Below are 18885 nucleotides of genomic sequence, written 5' to 3' on the forward strand. Positions count from 1 at the left end.
CAAAAATATCCAAAAATGTAATTAGAGTAAAAAAGCATGGAGAACACAGAATACTAATTTTTTAGAGGCCAGCAGAGGAACCAATCACTTCATTTTGCATTTTCCAGAGTAAATGTAGGTCATGCAACTGCAGAAACACAGAAAGCAAACCTAAGAATGCCTTAATTTTCCATTCAGTAGAGGGCAGCAGTGCATATGAAATGAGAGCTAATCAAAATGAGAGCACATTACAAAGAACACTAATTTTAATCAGACTCGTTCCCAAAATGATTACTGTAAGTGCTTCCAGAAGTCCCTCTTTCAGTGTGGTTAAACCTGATTTGAGATGAAGAAGGGACGTAATTTTTAGTTCGTTGAGGTAACTGCATATAATTGGGTAGAATCTGCTTTACATTTAATTTTCCCATGAGGACACATTAGCTTAGTCCCTTTGATCTAACTGCCCTCCTAGGACCATGGCTTCTTATTAAAATTTTACTTTATCACTAATGTTTAATAACTATTAAGAAAGTGTTGGGGCACTTAGGTGGCTCAGTCGATAAGCATCTGCCGTGGGCTCAGGTCATGATCTCAGGATCCTGGGATGAAGGTCAGCATCAGGTTCCCTGCTCAGTGAGGAGTCTGCTTCTTCCTTTCCCTCTGCCCCTTCCCCTCACTTCTATTCTTGCTCTCAAATTAATAAATAAATAGTGTCTATTTTTTTTTTTGCAAGGGTTTTAGTTTGGCACAGGTTTGGACTAGGTATGAAATCAAGTTGTTTTAAACAATTCTCTCTTCAAAATGCTTAAAAATAAAGTGCTGTACTTGTCTTCAGAAAGGGTGCACCTTATTTTGACTTATTTCCCCAAACATCTACTTTGTAATACATCTACTTTGTAATAACCTTACCATCAAATGTAAATCCTTTTGGCTTTCCAAAATATACCTACAGAGAAAAGACATATAACTAGAGAAGTAAATATTAGATTCTTATATAAATGGCAGTGCCCAACAGTAAATTTTTTTCCACATTAATTTTCACATTTTCCACATTAAATTTTCCAATTCACTGATTTAGAGGACTTTGGGGGGCTCTTTCTCTAGCCACCATGCTGCTAAGGGACGTGGCTATCCTAGTTCTTGGGAGCCACTGGATGCAACAGAAGTGTTTCAGGAACAAACAAGGTTTTATACAGCACTCAGGTGCTCGAAGGCTTCAGATAAACCCCTGGTGCACACACCTGGAAGTCGGCAGTCACAGAACCCCCACAGACATCAATCAGCTCAGTCATGTCATAGTAGGCATCAAAGGTCCAGACGCAGCTCTTCAGGTTCAGGTGTTTGTAGAGCTGGATGGTCTTGGGCTCCCGGACGCTAGGGTCAAATTGGAAGGGGCGGTCGTAGCCAGGCCCCAGGGCTGTGCTATCGTACACTTTGTTGTTCAGGAACCCTGCCTCTGTGCGGGAGGGAAGAACAAGGAATAGGGACTTACTTCACTCAGCAACATTATATGGTTTCATTCATTTGGGGAATATAAAAAATAGTGAAAGGGATTATAGGGGAAAGGAGAGAAAATGAGTGAGAAATATCAGTGAGGGAGACAGAACATGAGAGACTCCTAACTCTGGGAAACGAACAAGGGGTAGCAGAAGGGGAGGTGGGTGGGGGAATGGGGTGACTGGGTGACGGGCACTGAGGAGGGCACTTAATGGGATGAGCACTGGGTGTTATAGTTGATGTTGGCAAATTGAATCCAATAAAAAAATACAGACACACACACACACAACACAAAAACCCAAGGAAGAGGGACTTGGTCTGTGGACACGTCCCTCACTGGCTGCCCAGAAGATGAGTGGGGAAAAGTGATGTGTCCTTGTGAGACTGAGATAGTCGACCCTCCACCTGAGATTCTACTAAGAGACCAACTAGGGCTCCCAAAACACACTGGGCGAGAAGCTAAGGGGAGCTAGATTTGTGCCCACGGCCTAGTGTGACTGTGTTCACAGACTCCTCTAAGAGGCTGCAGGAACCTTAGAAGAAAAGGTGAGCAAAGGATACTATAAGTGGAGTCAGAGTTCAGGGGCCCCACGTCTCTTTAAATGAAAACATACTGAGGCTTGGCAATCAATCCTCGAAGAAACACATTTACTCTCTAGATAATTTGTTGATGAATTATTTTTTAAGACTGATTTTTTTTTTTTAAAAAGTAGCTTTTATGTAAAGCCAACAAACCAATATCTGACTACCTTCTCTGCTTCCATAGTTTCTGAACTATTGGGAAAAAAAAGTCTTACTTTCGTGTTAATGATAGCTCACTAATGATGCCTGACTAAACCTATCCACATTATTGGATCAAATGCTGCCAAGCAACTGAACTGTTCTAAATTAAGGAAGGCCTTTATGCAGCAGAGAGCTAAATACAGATACAATTTTAGAATATCAGATTAAAAATTTTTATAATACTAAAAGCAACTATAGTATTCTGAAAGAGTTGATGCATTTCTTAGACTGTTTGGCACCAGCACATGGTCCTCTGCCCTCAAAAGGACTAAGAACTCAATGAACATGTGTTCAATTAAATTGTGTTTAGGTAGGAAGAGGTACAAACTTTCAGCCTATAAACATAGTATGTTTCTTCCAGTGGCGGATGTGGGCCACTTAAACTTTCATGTGTAGCTCAGTGACTTGCAAATAATTTACATTCAACTAATCTCTACTCTATAAAGAGCATCACTACCTAAAGTGATGCTTACTGAATACGAGAGAGCATATGAATGCTTTACTATCTTCCCAAACACTAGTAAATGATTTGTTGGTTGTCAAGGGAGGGAACACACATTTAATGCACACTTGCTAAGGTAAATGGAAATGGACAGGATTTTTTGCAGAGTAAAACATCTGCTGTGGTTAACATAGGGATGCACTTCCTCAGCTGTCAGCAACTACAGGCCTGCATCAGTGGCACACTGGCTCCTTGGGCCACCCTTACTGGGGCCCTAGCACCTAGTGACTGACTGAGATGTGACAGAAAAGCCTGTTTGATGAGGCTGGAAGTAGGGTGAGTCGGATGGCTAGGCTCTCTCCAGAGCTCCCTGAAGAGTGGGTGGAGGCTTTGGTGGGGCTACATGGTAGTCTGACTCATCCCTCTGCCTGATTCTGCTTCTTTTCCTCCCCTTTGACAGATGCTGATCCCAATAAACATCTTGCACCCCATCCTCCTTCTCAGCTCCTGCTCCAGATAACCCACCCTACAACATGTGACAGCTGTGCATTAGCTTTCTGAAGATGCTGCAATAAGGGGATTTTAGGGATGCCTGGGTAGCTCAGTGGTTGAGCATCATCTGCCTTTGGCTCAGGGTGTGGTCCTGGAGACCCAGGATCTAGTCTCACATCGGGCTCCCTGCAGAGAGACTGCTTCTCCCTTTGCCTGTGTCTTTGCCTATGTCTCTCATGAATAAATAAATACATCCTTTAAAAAAAATAAGGGGATTTTAGAGCACAGATCCAAACATGCTCACTATTGGGGAGGGAAAGAACCAGCATTTACCATAGCAGGTGCTTTAAAAATGTCAACAAATTAAATCCTCACCCTGACAGGTATCACTTGTTATCCTCACATCATAGATAAGAAAACAGTGGTTTGGGGAGGTCCAGCTGTCTCTGTTCAGTTGTACAGGTAGTGGATTAAGGATTTGAACCTAGGTCACTTTGATTCCAACATCCTTGTTTTTCCCTATTCATGTCACTGTCTAAGCTGCCTATGTCTGGATTTGAACCTAGGTCACTTTGATTCCAACATCCTTGTTTTTCCCTATTTTCACGTCACTGTCTAAGCTGCCTATGTCTGGTTGTCTGCTAGGAAGGAACTCCACTCATCATGCAGCTTTTGAAGACCAGGAGACATGACAGCAGAGTTCACTCAGCTGTGTCCCTAAGGGCCACTGTGCCAGGCTGGAATGGGAAAGCTAGCATGGAAGTTGTCCCTCACCCGAGATGCCTCTCAGGTCGCGGGTCGTGACGAGATTGGAGCAGACGTGCTGGTGTCTGTAGATGGACTCGGACAAAAGGAAATGCAAGTTGTGCAGCGGCATGGTGGAGATGAGGGGCAGCATTCCGTCCTGGTGTGGGATCTGCACAGAGATGTGGATTCTAAGGCAGAAATGGGCAGAGGTAGTGCTTAGGTACCTGCTAGAAAGAGTTAGTAGGGTACATTTCTTTCTCATAACTGATTCTGCCTTCACAAGTGAATTTACCTTTTTTTTTTTTGTCCTGAAGCTTCCCATGAAGGAACACAAGGTATGACGTACTCCTAGGGTTGTCCCCTCTGCCCCCCTCCCCCAAGAGATCCTCCAGCTCAGAACAGATAGCAATAAAAAAATCACAGTTGTTTCTTCTATACAAGAAAATATAACATCACAACCACAAATTACTTGAAAGCTTTCTTTTGCTTTAAATAGAAGCTTTGTTTCCTTGTGAGCTAGGGCCCAGTGACTCAGAGAGGCACCATTCCATTCCCCTAACCCATCACAGTGAGGGCCTGGGGAGACTGGGTAGGGCTGAAACCCAAATTTTTCAAGTATTTGTGCCAAACAACATCACTGAGCTCTTTCAACTCTAAGGAAGTAAGGTTGATACTTCCTACTCAGGAAAGCATCTTAGGAATAATCATATCCCATTCCTCCTGCTGTATCCTCCTAACCAAAAGAGCTTTCTCCTTTCTCTCCCTTTAAGCTCCAGCCATGTGGGCAGCCCTTACCGGCTGGCCTGGCCGCATTTGCAGGGTGTTCTCGCTTCATCTGCATTTCTCAGAGCTTAGATGCCTTTACACCAAGACATCTGTAACTTATTCATATTGGCTGCTGTTTCTTATATGCTCGCAGACTCTGTTTATCTTGCCTCCCCACAATGAAGACAAGGATTATTTCCTTCACTTCTTTTGTTTTTCCAGAGGATATAGTATAAAATTTCTAAATAAAATACGAGCTTAAGTTAATAAATATTGGTTAAGACTGCGATACAACAGAACTCTAATCTGCATTATTTTCATTGTGCAAGTTTAAATTTTTAGCATGTTGATTGAGGGTGTCTTTTTGAGTTTTTACAGCTTGTCTCTTGGAACAAAAGCCCAATAGGCATTTTTAAGAGGAATCAGAACCTTGGAATATGAATAGTATGTTTCTTTTGCTAGGAAAGGGTCAGTAGTGGCCTGAACACTTCTGTTCCTGCTTTTTAAACAAACGTATGTCTTACTATGTTAGAAAAAAGAAAGGATTTGCATAGTCTTGCCTCTGTATTTAAATGTTTTTTTCTCCATGCAAATGAACCCCTTTCTCTGAACTCAGTTGCTCATAAAGACACATGCACAAATACCACAAGGTTTAATGACTATATATAATATACATGAATTCTTTCTTGCTAGGCAAACATGAAAGTATCTTCCATCAAAATCATGGTAACACAGGAAAAAATAAAAGCACATCTGTCCAGTGACTTTTGGTTTATACAGTACTATTACTCTGTTAATTAGATATTTAGTAAGTGTCTGTAAGGTGCCAAGAAGTACTGTCCCAGGCAGCGGGGTGCAAAAAATTTTTTTTTTAAATCATGATCCCTGTCCTCACCATCTACTATGGGGATAGAAAGAGAATGAATGATGATAATGCTCTGAACGAGGCATACGTGAGTGCCAGGAGAGCTGGAAGGAGGAGCTTCCAAATTAAATTGGGAAAGATGATGGCGAAGTTCCTAGAAGGGATGTCATGAGCTAGGTATAGTAAGAAAACAGGATTTAGCTACAGGGTGTGGATGGGGGCTGGGAGAAGTACAGTCAAGAGTGTCGGCATATGGGATCCCTGGGTGGCTCAGCAGTTTAGCACCTGCCTTCAACCCAGGGCGTGATCCGGGAGACCAGGGATCAAATCCCACATTGGGCTCCCTGCATGAAGCCTGCTTCTTTCTCCCTCTGCCTGTGTCTTTGCTTCTCTTTCTCTCTGTGTCTCTCATGAATAAATAAATAAAATCTTAAAAAAAAAAAAAAAGAGTGTTGGCATGGAAGAGGTAATGCAGCATAAAAGACTTAGAAGCCCTGGGGATTTGATTTCAGTTTGATTCTCTGTGGTAGACTGGCAGGTGAAAATGCCCAGCTGAGGGACATGAGGTGAAGAAGACAGGCAAGGGCCCAGATTTTAGGGGGCCTTTGAAGGAGTTAAATTTTTCCTGAAGCATTTATCACTGTTATTCTTATTTTGCAGAAGCATCACTCATTATTCCGTCTCATCCAGAAAACCCACAAAGGAGAGCCCTCTCTGTGTGGAAGGCACCACCTGCCTGACCTGTTTGGATGTTCCTTGTGCTTGACGTCCAGGTACTTCAAGGTTGCGATGAAGGACTGAGCCTGGAAGCCTCTGGCTGTCCCAGCTACTACAGGCGTGTGGCAGATAGCACTGTCTGTTCCAATGGTAACAATGTTGCTCCTTAAGGGAGTCCCCACGTGGCCCACCTTGTCTACGGCCTTTGCCACACAACGCACATGGAACCTCCGGCTAAAGTAAATGCTATCCAGGACCTATGGGGGGAAAAATAAAGTACTTAAGACATGTGTATACTCCTTAAACAGTTCCTTAGACTGTATCTTCTGGATGATATGACACAGCCAGTTTCTGGTACAGGGTTATCTGTGCAGACCACCCAGCATCTGTCTCTCTACCCATCTATCCACTCTTCTGTTTATTCACTCACCACAAAACTATTGGCTTTCTCCCAGGAGCCAGGCACTAGGACAGAGTATTTACAGCCTCAGGCAGTAGGTCAGACAAGGAACAAGTACACAGATGTGAAGCAAGAGCCCAGAGATGACTGGTTACCAGTGATAGTATTGTTCTCTTCCTATATTAGGTTCAGCATAAGAACCACTCAACTGGTTTCCAGCCCTTCCATTAAGACTAGTTGGCCTCCAAGTCACTTTGGTTGAGGGTACAGTGTCAGGATATAGAAGAGATATGGTCCTTTCCCAGGAGTTCTGATTTTTCTTTCTTTCCTACCACTAGTCCCTCCCCCAGCCCCCACCTAGGGACCACACACACTGTAGAGGTTACAATAACATGGAGAGTTGAAGTTGAGAACTTGGCCTCTGACACCTACTGGCCTTTGAAGGTCTTTCGACAGAATCTTTTGTGTTCTCAGACATAGAGAAGCCGTAAGAATGCTTAATTCAATCTATGCAGAGGCAGCGTGGGTCACCACAACTCTTTAAGTAACATGTGCATACACATAGGGAAGTATATAACAAGAAAAATTAATTAGCAGTTCTGTGTGCCATAGACCTCCCACAAAGCGATTGTACAAACTTATAAATTCTACCCATGAAAGCAATTTTCATTGAAGTCCATTAAAAATTAAAGAGGATTTTTCCATTAAAATTTTTTTAATTAGCTGCCAACGTTTTATTTATTTATTTACACACGGACTTAGTTCAGAAGGGATTTGAGGCATCTTATAAAAAGGCACACAATACAATGATATTAAATAGATAATTAAAGAAACAAAGACAGAGCAAAGGAAACTGGGATAAAAGTATTAGTCACCAAGTCATTGCAAGAAGAAAAACTGAAACATAATGTAAAATCATAAACGTGGTACCTGTTAAAAAATGTATATTTAGGCCAAATCAGACCGAAAATTGCCTTCATGGGTTTTTGAAGAGAGAATTAGATACTTAGGAAACAATAAGCTGTTAAGTCTCGACATTTAAGTTTTTAAATTTTATCAGATAGTTTACATCTGAACTAGGTTATATTGCAAAAGAATGGATCTTTTGACCTTTCCAAATAAGCTGTGCAAAAAACAATGAATATGAGTGACTCTGCCAAACCCAGAGGCCCCTCCCCACCCTCCCACCCCCTGCCCGCCTATCCATCTGTACCTGCTCTCCACTATTATCCCTCTATGGGAAGCACTTATTAAAGTGAGAACAAACTGAGAGTTGACTAGGAGAAAATTGAGAAATCCAGTCTGAAAGAAATCTCTGTTCTCCAAAATTATTATGTGCACTAATTTCAATAAAAAACTGTTGAGGGCTTGCTATGTGCCAGCTACGGTGAGGAGTATCTCCACTGCTTTCAGTTCTCTCTGTGGAGAATGACGTCAACTGGTGTGATGAGCAGTCACCACAGTGCACTGTTTCTTAAGGTTGGGAAAACCCTCACTATTCATTGCTCTCTGATGGTGGCAGAAATATTGGTTTGGTGTCTTGACTATCTGAGGACAGCAACGGCATAGTGAACTTCTTTTCATGTCCTCCTACAATTCTGTATAATGTTGACCACTCAAGAAACATTTTATCCTTTGTTTAATAACTGTGCCATCCTGACTACCATCAATATGCTGAGCATGTTAGGCTATACAAATGTGGGAGAACACTTGGTCCACATCCTTAAGGAGTTTATATCCTACTACTTACTAGATGATTGAAGAGATGTGAAAAAAGTAATCATTAATTGTACCTACATGGAATCTTTGACTTACTTTGCCGCTTACAGATGACTTTTATATCTGATTTTTCAATGACCTTGACAAGTGGTCAAGGTCCCTAGTGACTACTACTGACTTCCACATAGTGTGGAAGAAGTATTATTTTGCAGAGCAGGAAACAGAGACTCAGGGGAGTTAAGTAACCTCTTAATATCACAAGTTAAAAGTAGGGAGAATTAAGATTAGTAAACAGGTTGTCTGATTACTAGCTTGGATCTTTTTCTACGACACCATATTACCTTTTCTTATAAATAAGCATAAAAACCTGTGTATATATTATATGTATCTGCTTATTTGTTTTATTCTAAATGCCACACAAGGGCCTTAAGGAATTTGATGGAGTTGGAGTGACAAAGAGAAATACCAGTTTTCTCCCCATGCAACCAGGCCCAGAACCCTAGACCTACCATATGGTTGACACTGGTGAATGGTGTGTTGTCAGTGATGGTCTCAAAGGGAGACCGGGCTCCACTGCCATCAGTGGGGGTGGCTACTTCCCAGCTGAACTGCACAGATGTTTGGTTGATGCCAGCCTCGCTGCAACGCTCCTTCATGATGGCATACTTGGGGAAATGAGAGTCACAGGGCGTAACACAAACCAGTGGATAGCCTGGGGAGGGGGATTTCTTGACTCCTTCCTTGGTAACTTCTTCTACATGGTCATAGTCAGCAAGTGTAACAACCTGCAAAGGAGCAACAAAGCTTCAGCCTGGACTGGGTGCTGGGAGGCTCAGAGAACTAAGGCTCCCCTTTTGAGATATCTACAAGATCCCTTAACTGCTAGGGATTCTTTAATATATAACAAAAGAAAAAAAAGGAAAGAAAGAAAGAAAGAAAGAAAGAAAGAAAGAAAGAAAGAAAGAAAGAAAGAAAGAAAGAAAGAAAGAAAGAAAAAAATACAACAGAGGTTTTCATAGTGCTTTGCCATGCATACCTAAAAGATACTACAGATCTTTAGTGGTGGTGAAGATCCTCCATCTGCCTGAGCTAAAAGCTTTAGTATCGTGTTAATCTTATTCCTAAACCATCATGTTAATCACTTATATGAAATATATTTTATTTTTATGCCTACTGTAACCAAAGCTATATCATGAACAGTTACTAGTTTGAAGCTGCATTAAGAAAAAATAAAATAAATGAAGTTGCATTAAATTATTAATAGTATGCAGTAGTGTACATGGCAAAACAAAAGTAAATAAAGATAGTGTATTTCTTTCATGGTCAGATAAGAGACAAATTTTGGAATGATCCTTCTACTATATGAGACTAGCCAGGGGAGGTTAGAAGACTTATTCTGACTGCTTCATTTTTATGAGTTAAATTTCCCTTGGTAACCTCTAGACATTTTCTTCCTAATTGTAAAGTCAGTGCATTCATTCTCTACATCCTCTGCTTGGGAAACTGGGTACTACACTTCTGCAAATACTTAACTCTATGCATGTGGCAAGTATGGAGGGTAATAGATATGGGATATCATTACTTTTTTTCCCCTTCTCCTAGATCCCACCAAAGAAGTGAGAAGATCAATTGTATTGTACTTCCTATGTTTATCAGACTAAGGTATGAACGTGATTTGGTCTTACTCTTATGCTAGGACAGGGTTTCTCATCCTAAGCACTACTGACATGTGTGCCAAATAATTCTTTGTTGTTGAGGCTGTCCTGTGCATCGTAGGATATTTACCAGCTCCCCTGCTTTCCACCCACTAGAAGCACCTAGTGTGACAGTTGTGACAACCAAAAATGTCACTAGACATTGCCAAATATCCCCTGGAGGTGGTGGCACAGGGAGGGGATTTGGGAAGGAAGGGACAAGGTGGCTCCTGTGTTAACCAGTGTTAGAAGAATGAAGAAGTACAGCATCAGAACTACTTATCTCAAGTTATCATCTATTAGTCACTAGGACATAAAAGCAGTGAACCTATTGGGTCAAGTACTCACGATGGGCGGTGCTGGCAATATGAGACTCCCTGCTGCCTCCTGGTCTAGAATCGTCACGGTGGCAGTGGTCACATCACCAAGAACTGCTTCCACTGGGTCATCTGGGCCAAGGACCAGGGAGAAGGATTCATGCCATTCCCGGTCTTCATTGGATAGGATCTCGACTTTAAAGAAGATATGATCCACACCTTCACCAAGGACAGAACAGAAAGACAGCAAAAGTTCTCATTAGGTGACCTACCTAAGACAGTGGAGGTTGGCACTGCTGACATTTTGTTAAAATCTGCCCTTTTCTTGTAGAGGTTTTCTATAAATACAGTGGCTGCTAATCACTTTAGTCCTATCTCAAGTGAGAAACCTATTTTATAGACCAAATTCCACCTGTGATAGAGGCTCAGTTTTGCAGATTCACTATTCAACACCATATGAGGATTAATGGCTCCTGTCTGACACTAGCTGGTAGTAATAAAAATCTATGATCCAAAATACACTCCACCCTGGTTATGAGTTTTTTTGCTTAATTTTTCTTTCTCCTTTACACTTAGGCATGAACTCCTGTGTGGCTGTACTTGCACACATAGACACCCATCAAAGCTGTCCTGAGAACTGTATCTCAAAGGTTTCCTACCATACTGTCCCCACAAAGACCATAGCATAAAGGTTTGGCAGGCTGGGATGAAGAGGGTTAGAGCCTTAGGAACTGCTTTCCTTTTCTGTAAAATGATTCTCTGAAGGTGCAAATATCCCTGGTGGTATCCCCTTCTTCCTCTCCTACAAACACCCGGGCTGGGTTACTTCCACAACCTGTCTTTTCTCCAGATCCTTATGCAGAAAAGGAAAGGAAAAAGTAAAGACACATGGAAGAAGAATCATTGTGTAGAGGCTGAGGAAGGGCATCTACCTTTCTGGCAAACACTAAACACATGTACATGGGATGGAGCCAAAAGCCCTTTAAAACTCCAGTGGAATGAAAGACATCAGAGACCCCTCCCCCCTCATTCCTGAGGGAGTCACTTCCTCCCCCTACTTGCCAAGATGTCTCTGAAAAGGCTTCCTACCACTGTTGCCTACTTCTGGCTATATCACAAATGGTTCCAGGATCTACACCAGTCTTTTCCCCTTATATTGCTCCAGGAAGTTCTGTGAAAAAGATCTAGCATATAATTCAATTCCTTCTCTGTCTTATTTCTCCCATCAAATTAATACATAGGGGATAGTTCAATACTTAGTTGCGACCTGAATCCCATCTCTCTCTCTTGTCCTTTGACTCATCTCCACGGTTCTCTCTAAACCTTTTTTGGAAATCTAGCAGGGTATCCTGTCTCCTAGCAGACGTTAAACGACTGGAGCACAGAGATTGTACCTCCTGGGTTTTAGTAATTCCTGAAGGGCCCAGCACACAGCGTTCGTCCTATGTTTTACTGAATGACGGCAGTCATGTTTATTCTTTTAAAATCAAATGCATCTATTACTCAACCAAATCATAGGCTAACAACAACCAAAAAATTCTTTTAAATGAGTCCAGATGCCAAGGGTGAAGTTCTGAAGTAAGGGATCTACTTTTGTTCTTTCTCAATGCCAATTTTTACCAATTAAAAATTGTAAAGATTCCTGTAATAGCAAATGTGTGCCTAATAAGTACTTGATGCTTAATAAGTACTACTGTTTTCGTCTTTTATTTTTCTGCTCATTCCTTTCTTCAAATACAGGATATTTGCCTCTCTATTAAGTAAAATCCACAGATCAGAGTTGGCATTCGATTACCGGGGCTGAACTTCAAGACTCTACTCTTTGGGTAATAATCCACTCCGGACTGGGCAGACCCATCCCGAGTGCTGCAGCGAATCTTGGATGTCCTGTTCTGATCCCCTCTGCGGACCACTTTGATATTCAGGAGGGCTACAGCATCTGGCCCCGAGGGTTCCCGGACTTGGTATGCAGCTTCTTCAAACTCTATGGTAGGGGCTAAGGAAACAGGATTAGGAAAACAAGAGCAAATTAGAAAAGTACAAAGGATTCCCACTCCCCTGAAAACACCTTATCAAGACAAGAGGGACTTTTCCACATTAGTAAATGATACAAAGGTAAAATGGCTTGGGATCACAAAAATCAGTTTTTACCCTTCAGCAGAGCTTTGGAAAAGGAATTTATGATTCTCCAGGAGTTGTTTTTCATAGGCCTATTATTAAAAATCATAGTGGGGGGATTATTTTTAAGCATTTTGAAATACATAAGGTCCAAGTTTCCATCTGGGCATGACAGCTCACAAAATGTTTTTAAATTCACACGCTTTATCAAGGGACTGACTCAGAGTTAGCCCTTGATAAATACTTATCGACTGATTGCATGAATAGACTCTTTTTCACTTATGAGATATAAATTTCTAAGCTTTGTAATTTATCTCATTTATACACTACCTAAACTTTCCAAGTCCATCTCCCGTCTCTGATCTTCTGGGTCCTTCTTTTCAGAGCCCTTAAATGTTCCTAACTTAAATGTTCCAAGCCCTTAAATGTTCCTAACTTCTCACAGCTTATTTAGTTAAGAATGAGTAGTTTTTTTTTTTTAATTTTTATTTATTTATGATAGTCACAGAGAGAGAGAGAGAGAGAGAGAGAGAGAGGCAGAGACACAGGCAGAGGAAGAAGCAGGCTCCATGCACCGGGAGCCTGATGTGGGATTCGATCCCGGGTCTCCAGGATCGCGCCCTGGGCCAAAGGCAGGCGCCAAACCGCTGCGCCACCCAGGGATCCCAAGAATGAGTAGTTTTAATGAAGAACACAAGACTTCCTAACACAATCTGGTTTGAGGTACTATTCTCATTGCTACAAAGTGATTAATATGTTGATTTTTACAAAAATTTCAAATTGTGCCTTCTTTTCCATTATATTCTCAGGGGGAAGGGTGAGTGGTAGTGGTGGAGTGAGATAAAAAAGGGAAAACTGAGAGTAATTACAAGTTTTAGATTATTTCTAACATACTATAATATTTTGCAGTAATTTCTAGAGTCTCTGTTCATTTTCCTCTTTCCCTCTGAGAAAATCAATTCTTCCTAATTGTAGAAGATAAGATTCATTGGAGGTTTTGTAGTCTAATGAACGTTCTTTGAGGGGATCCCTGGGTGGATTAGTGGTTTGGTGCCTGCCTTTGGCCCGGGGCGTGATCCTGGAGTCCTGGGATCAAGTCCCACATCGGGCTCCCTGCAAGGAGCCTGCATCTCCCTCTGCCCGTGTCTCTGCCTCTTCCTCTCTCTCTCGGTGTCTCTCATTAATAAAATAAATAAAATCTTTAAAAAAAAAAAAGAATGTTCTTTGAAACTTAGGAGAGTCCCTTATTACCTCTCTGAGCCTCAATCATAGGGTTTCTGTGTGAGCAAGAGACATTCATTCACTTCAGGATCTGAACCTGAGTCCTTAGGCAAAGGACTAATTTAGCTTTGAGTCTGGCTCTTCTTATTTTACCCAGTGTCCAAGTTGCCCTTGATTTTATATCAGAAACTCTGGAGTCTCACTAACTCTCATGTAGATTCTAGAATCTGATAAAATAAGGGTTACAACCAGTTTTGCTGCTTACAGCTATGTAACTATGAGCATAAATTACATAAATTTGCTGAGGCCCAATTTCTTCACCTATAAAATGGGGATTATAACACCTACCTCAAGGGGTTACTGTCAGGATTACATGAAATAAGATAATGTAATATGCTTAGCGTGGTTCTTGGTATACGGTAAACTTTCAATAAAAACAGCTATTACTATCTGTAATACTATTATCCATTCAAAATATCTATTTGAATAAAAAAATTATGTGCCAATTTGAAACAGATTTGGTTTTATTTTCCCCAGTGCCTGGGTCATTCTTTGCTGACTCGCAACTAAAGAATTTAAGATTTTTTTGGTTAATAGGCCAAATCAATTAGAAGAAAACTGAGAAATTAGACTTTTCTGGGAAGGTGGCAGTGTTTAAATTAGTTCATTGGATTCAACTCATTCTGATCATATTTCTAATCTTGCTCCTGAACTGCAGTGACTTACACAGGTTTTATTCTTAGCATCTCTGTCCTGGCTTATAACCATACCCATTCCTTTTCTCTTGGCAATGTGATAGAGAATAATGAGATTAAGCACACCTATAAACTTATTGGAATTCTATAGAAGATGATCACTGGCTGCCAACAGTTTATATAAATACTCTGAGATTGTTATCGGTAGACACTTTTACAGTACTTTCATTTTTATAAAACACCTATAATTACATTATTAGTAAAACATCAGTTCATATTCTATCAACCAAAGAGTAACGAAAGATAGTATCTTCTGTTACCATCTTCATCATTGGATATGGTGATGGTGGCCATGTTATTTTTCCCAATTCTGGCTCCACTCCAGTGGTTTCCAAGAGGATGGCCAAGGTAGACCCTGAATTGTTCCTCAGGCTCAAACATGGAGTCATCATGGATAGAAACAGTACAGTTCTTCATCTAGAGCCAATGTTATAAGATAGATTAACATTTGCAGTGAAAAATCAGTAATTTTCTTGCTTTTCCTAGAAAATGATTTTTCTTTTTTGCAGCATCAGAGAGGCAGCACAAATTCAAAAGGATCCAAACGATTTCATTTGCAAAATAGAATATTTAAATCTAACAGTTCATGCCTGACTGGGGCATACCCATATGCAGAGTCCTGTATTAGAACATTCCAAACTGAATGATTCATCATGGGTTATGCAAAACAAAACTAATAAAGTAACCCACTCCAATGCACCTGTAGGAAATTTGTGCACTTTCCCTAATCAAACCAATGTGTACATACACATTATGAAAGGTAAATTTCTGGGCAGCCCAGATGGCTCAGCGGTTTAGCACCGCCTTTAGCCCAGGGCCTGATCCTGGAGACCTGGGATCGAGTCCCAGGTCAGGCTCCTTGCATGGAGCCTGCTTCTCCCCCGCCTGTGTCTCTGCCTCTCTCTCTCTCTCTCTCTCTCTCTCTCTGTCTCTGTCTCTCATGAATAAATAAATAAAATCTTAAAAAAAAAGGCAAATTTCTGATGTTGGGGGTCTAACATATGGATTAGGATTCCTGGAAAGAGCTAACCAATGGTCCTTTCCCTCAGTAAAAACTGAAGAGTTTTAGAAGAAGTTCAGAAAGGCTTCTTGTTAGGCTTAAGACATCTTTCAATGCTGCACCTTTCAAATGTTCTGTCAAATGGTGTCTCATCTGAAAACTGCTGAGTCCTGAAAGTCTGAGAACATAATCTAAATCCCTGTTTGATGGAAAGAAATCAAGTGTTTCCCATACTGAGTATTCTTTACTGAGCACTCTATTCTTAAGAAAACATAAGGCCAAAACATTTTAGATAATGCAGTAACCTCAACAGTAGAGTCATGTGATGTGAAGTAGGATTATTTTTAGTTGAACCATTTTAAATCTACTCTGCTATTCTGTGGGTATAGAGAAGTTCTACTCTCATACTTCTGAAATCACACTAAATGGAAGGAGAACATCCTGTGAACATTTATAGGTAGCTTGCTAACCTGATTTTAAGCCCCTAAAGAATGTCTCTTTTTTTTTCTTGATAGAAAGCATGAATTTAGTAGTGACTCTTCAGGATATCCTTTTAAAAAGGACATTCTAATGAATGACAAGTTTCAAAGACAAATTGCTGAGCATGCCAGAGAAAATGAAGATTCCAAAGTGCACTTCTGAAGAATGATAGGTTGTCATGTGGGTAACATATAGATGAATAGACTGTATTTTCTTTATAATTTTATTAAATTATAAACTGTCTCCTGGATAGGCAGAGAATCCTCTTTTGAACTTAAAACAAATATAGACATGTAGACTTGAAGCTGAAGATCATATCTGTAGTATTTGTGTATGTTTTTAAACACATGTTTTGACCTGCCACCAGTAAAATTCCCGTAATATATAACTAAGACAGGGCTTCTATGAGTCATGAATGTATAAAAAGACCAAGGAAGCTATCACTTTTTTTTTGGTAGTAAAGATGAACAGGGAAGAATTTGCAGTAACTTTGGATGTGTAAGATATTCTAATGCTAAACTTCAAAAGGACTAATCATAGAGCAAACACCTGATATGTTTGACTATACCAGAATTGAAAACTATTCAACTAAGAACACCATGATCAAAAGTAATAGATAAGTGACAGGAAAAATATTTACAATGTCTAAAATGTCTACAACTGGCAAGAAATTAATACTTAGAATATACAAAAGATTGCAAATCAGTAGGAAAAGGCAACAATACAATAATAAGAAACAAAGGATAAAAACAATTAATTTACATAAGAAGAGACCCAATAAGCTAACAGGCATATATACTGGTAGTAACTGGAGAAATGCAAATTTCAAAATGATATAACTTTATATATAGTAGATTAGCAATAATTAAAAAGATGAGTAATGCTAAGTGTTGGAGAGGATATACGATTATAACAACCTTCATGCCACTGCTAATAACTTTCTGGAAAGTATTCTGACACTATTTTTTCAAAGTAAGTACATACATGGCCTTTGGCCCAGCAATTTTGCTGCTGAGTGTATATCCAAAGAAATTCCCACTCAGGTTTGTAACTGGCTATGTATGGGGTTGTGCACTGCAGCATTATCTGTGGTGGCAGAGTGTTAGGAGATGACTGGGCACTATTTCTGGAGTTCCTCACTATCTATTGCTAAGAGTGGGTGGTTAAAATGTACTAAATACACATCACAAAATATTATGCACTATCTCAGCAATAGATTAGATGTACACATAAATGTGGACAGATATTAAAATATATTTCTGAGTAAACAGTAAAAGTTTGAAGAAGCTGTAACACAGTAGTTTTATAAGTTAAAATTTGCATACAAAACAACCAGCATTTTTATTTTTTATTTTATTTTTTTATAATAAATTTATTTTTTATTGGTGTTCAATTTGCCAACATACAGAATAACACCCAGTGCTCATCCCGTCAAGTGCCCACCTTAGTGCCCGCCACCCAGTCACCCCCACGCCCCGCCCACCTCCCCTTCCACCACCCCTAGTTTGTTTCCCAGAGTTAGGAGTCTTCCATGTTCTACAACCAGCATTTTTAAAGAATAAGTATAAATTAAGGGATACACATTAAACACGACAGATTGATGAGTTCTGAGAGGGGGAATGGAATGTGGCTAGAGATTAGGCATCAAATAAAACAAATAAAGTAAGAGAAAGGCCTTGAAATGACCAATGGGGATTGGGTATCTTGAATCAAGAGGGTGCAAGTGACTCAATTATCTGAAACTGAAATCCAAAAATGGGGAAATGTGATTCCTATTCCATATACATACACTTTTGACATACATTGAGGTTGCAGGCTTTGAGTCTAATGCAGCTATACTTACTGACTGGAGTTTCTCAGGAGTTCCTATGCCCATATACACCACTGTTCATGTGTATTGCTAAGAAGAGAACATTCTATTGGCTTGAATCTGCTCAACTGTCTACCTATTTGGTACTATCCTATTGGTTCTATACTAGAACATATGCTGCCCTGAGACAGGGGCCCAGGTATTGGAGAATTGTCTTGTCCTCCTCTAGGTAACATTGGTGGAGTGTGTTCATCTCGAATGCAATTGCAAATTAAGAGAAGCCTCATTCATTTGATTCTGTTAAATTCCAGAAATGTTACATATCCTCTAAATTGCCAGCTAAACCAATGATATATTTATTTGGTTGTAAACAGGATACAAAGAAGAAAGCCATATAAGACTGATGATAATATTACAAATAATATCAATTAGTAAAAGAATTCCTAGGATGTTCAGAATTTGTCTAAATTACTTCATTATGGACAAGTAAAGGTATCAAGGAAAAACACAATCTGATCTTTCAGCCATCATGAATCCACTTACTTTCTCCCCTTTCAGAAATGTAATCCTCGAAAAGTCCTCATTTCTTCTCTCCTCAAAGTCCTCCATGACATGAGCTGAATGGCCCTGGGTATAGCATCTCACTGATGACTCATAGCTCAGATCTCCACTCCGAATGATGGGCACTTGCAGGACACCCTCCTTCTCCTTCACTAGGAGCAAATCCTTGGCAAACTGCATGCTGGGCACTAGGGGAGCATAAGGAAAGATGCAGGCATCATTAGTGGGAGACAGAGAAAAGGTGGCCATAGTTCTCAGAAGCCCTCAGTAGCCACTTGGTAGGAAAGGTCTACTAAGGGCCACCAGAGGCTGGCAAATCAGAGATGGTAAGCAGATTTCAAGACATGGTTGGTCCCAAGACAAGGGAACTGCTTCCACTGTTGAGTGTACTTCTAATGAAACAGAATAAATCAATTTTGCACCTGTTTTCTCCTACCTTCAGGGTGTAGTCCCCCATTTCAAATGCAGATAAGTAATGCAAGTAAAGAAATGGGCCAGGTGTAAGGAAAATTTTTATTAAGAC

The 18885-nt window shown here is 40.4% G+C and overlaps 1 protein-coding gene across 1 annotated transcript in view; it reads right to left on the reverse strand.

The window, feature by feature from the left end:
• FRAS1 (Fraser extracellular matrix complex subunit 1) overlaps positions 1 to 18885 on the reverse strand; it is a 420760-nt gene that overhangs the window by 33542 nt on the left and 368333 nt on the right. The window contains exons 59-66 of the mRNA XM_072745521.1: positions 18345 to 18550; positions 14772 to 14928; positions 12213 to 12413; positions 10449 to 10636; positions 8916 to 9191; positions 6312 to 6544; positions 3968 to 4128; positions 1221 to 1435 (exon numbers count right to left, since the gene is read on the reverse strand). Coding sequence (XP_072601622.1) covers positions 1221 to 1435; positions 3968 to 4128; positions 6312 to 6544; positions 8916 to 9191; positions 10449 to 10636; positions 12213 to 12413; positions 14772 to 14928; positions 18345 to 18550 — 1637 coding nt within the window. The remainder of the gene's footprint in view (positions 1 to 1220; positions 1436 to 3967; positions 4129 to 6311; positions 6545 to 8915; positions 9192 to 10448; positions 10637 to 12212; positions 12414 to 14771; positions 14929 to 18344; positions 18551 to 18885) is intronic.

Source organism: Vulpes vulpes, unplaced genomic scaffold, assembly GCF_048418805.1.
Source record: "Vulpes vulpes isolate BD-2025 unplaced genomic scaffold, VulVul3 u000000899, whole genome shotgun sequence".
In the NCBI taxonomy this organism is placed as follows: Eukaryota; Metazoa; Chordata; class Mammalia; order Carnivora; family Canidae; genus Vulpes; species Vulpes vulpes.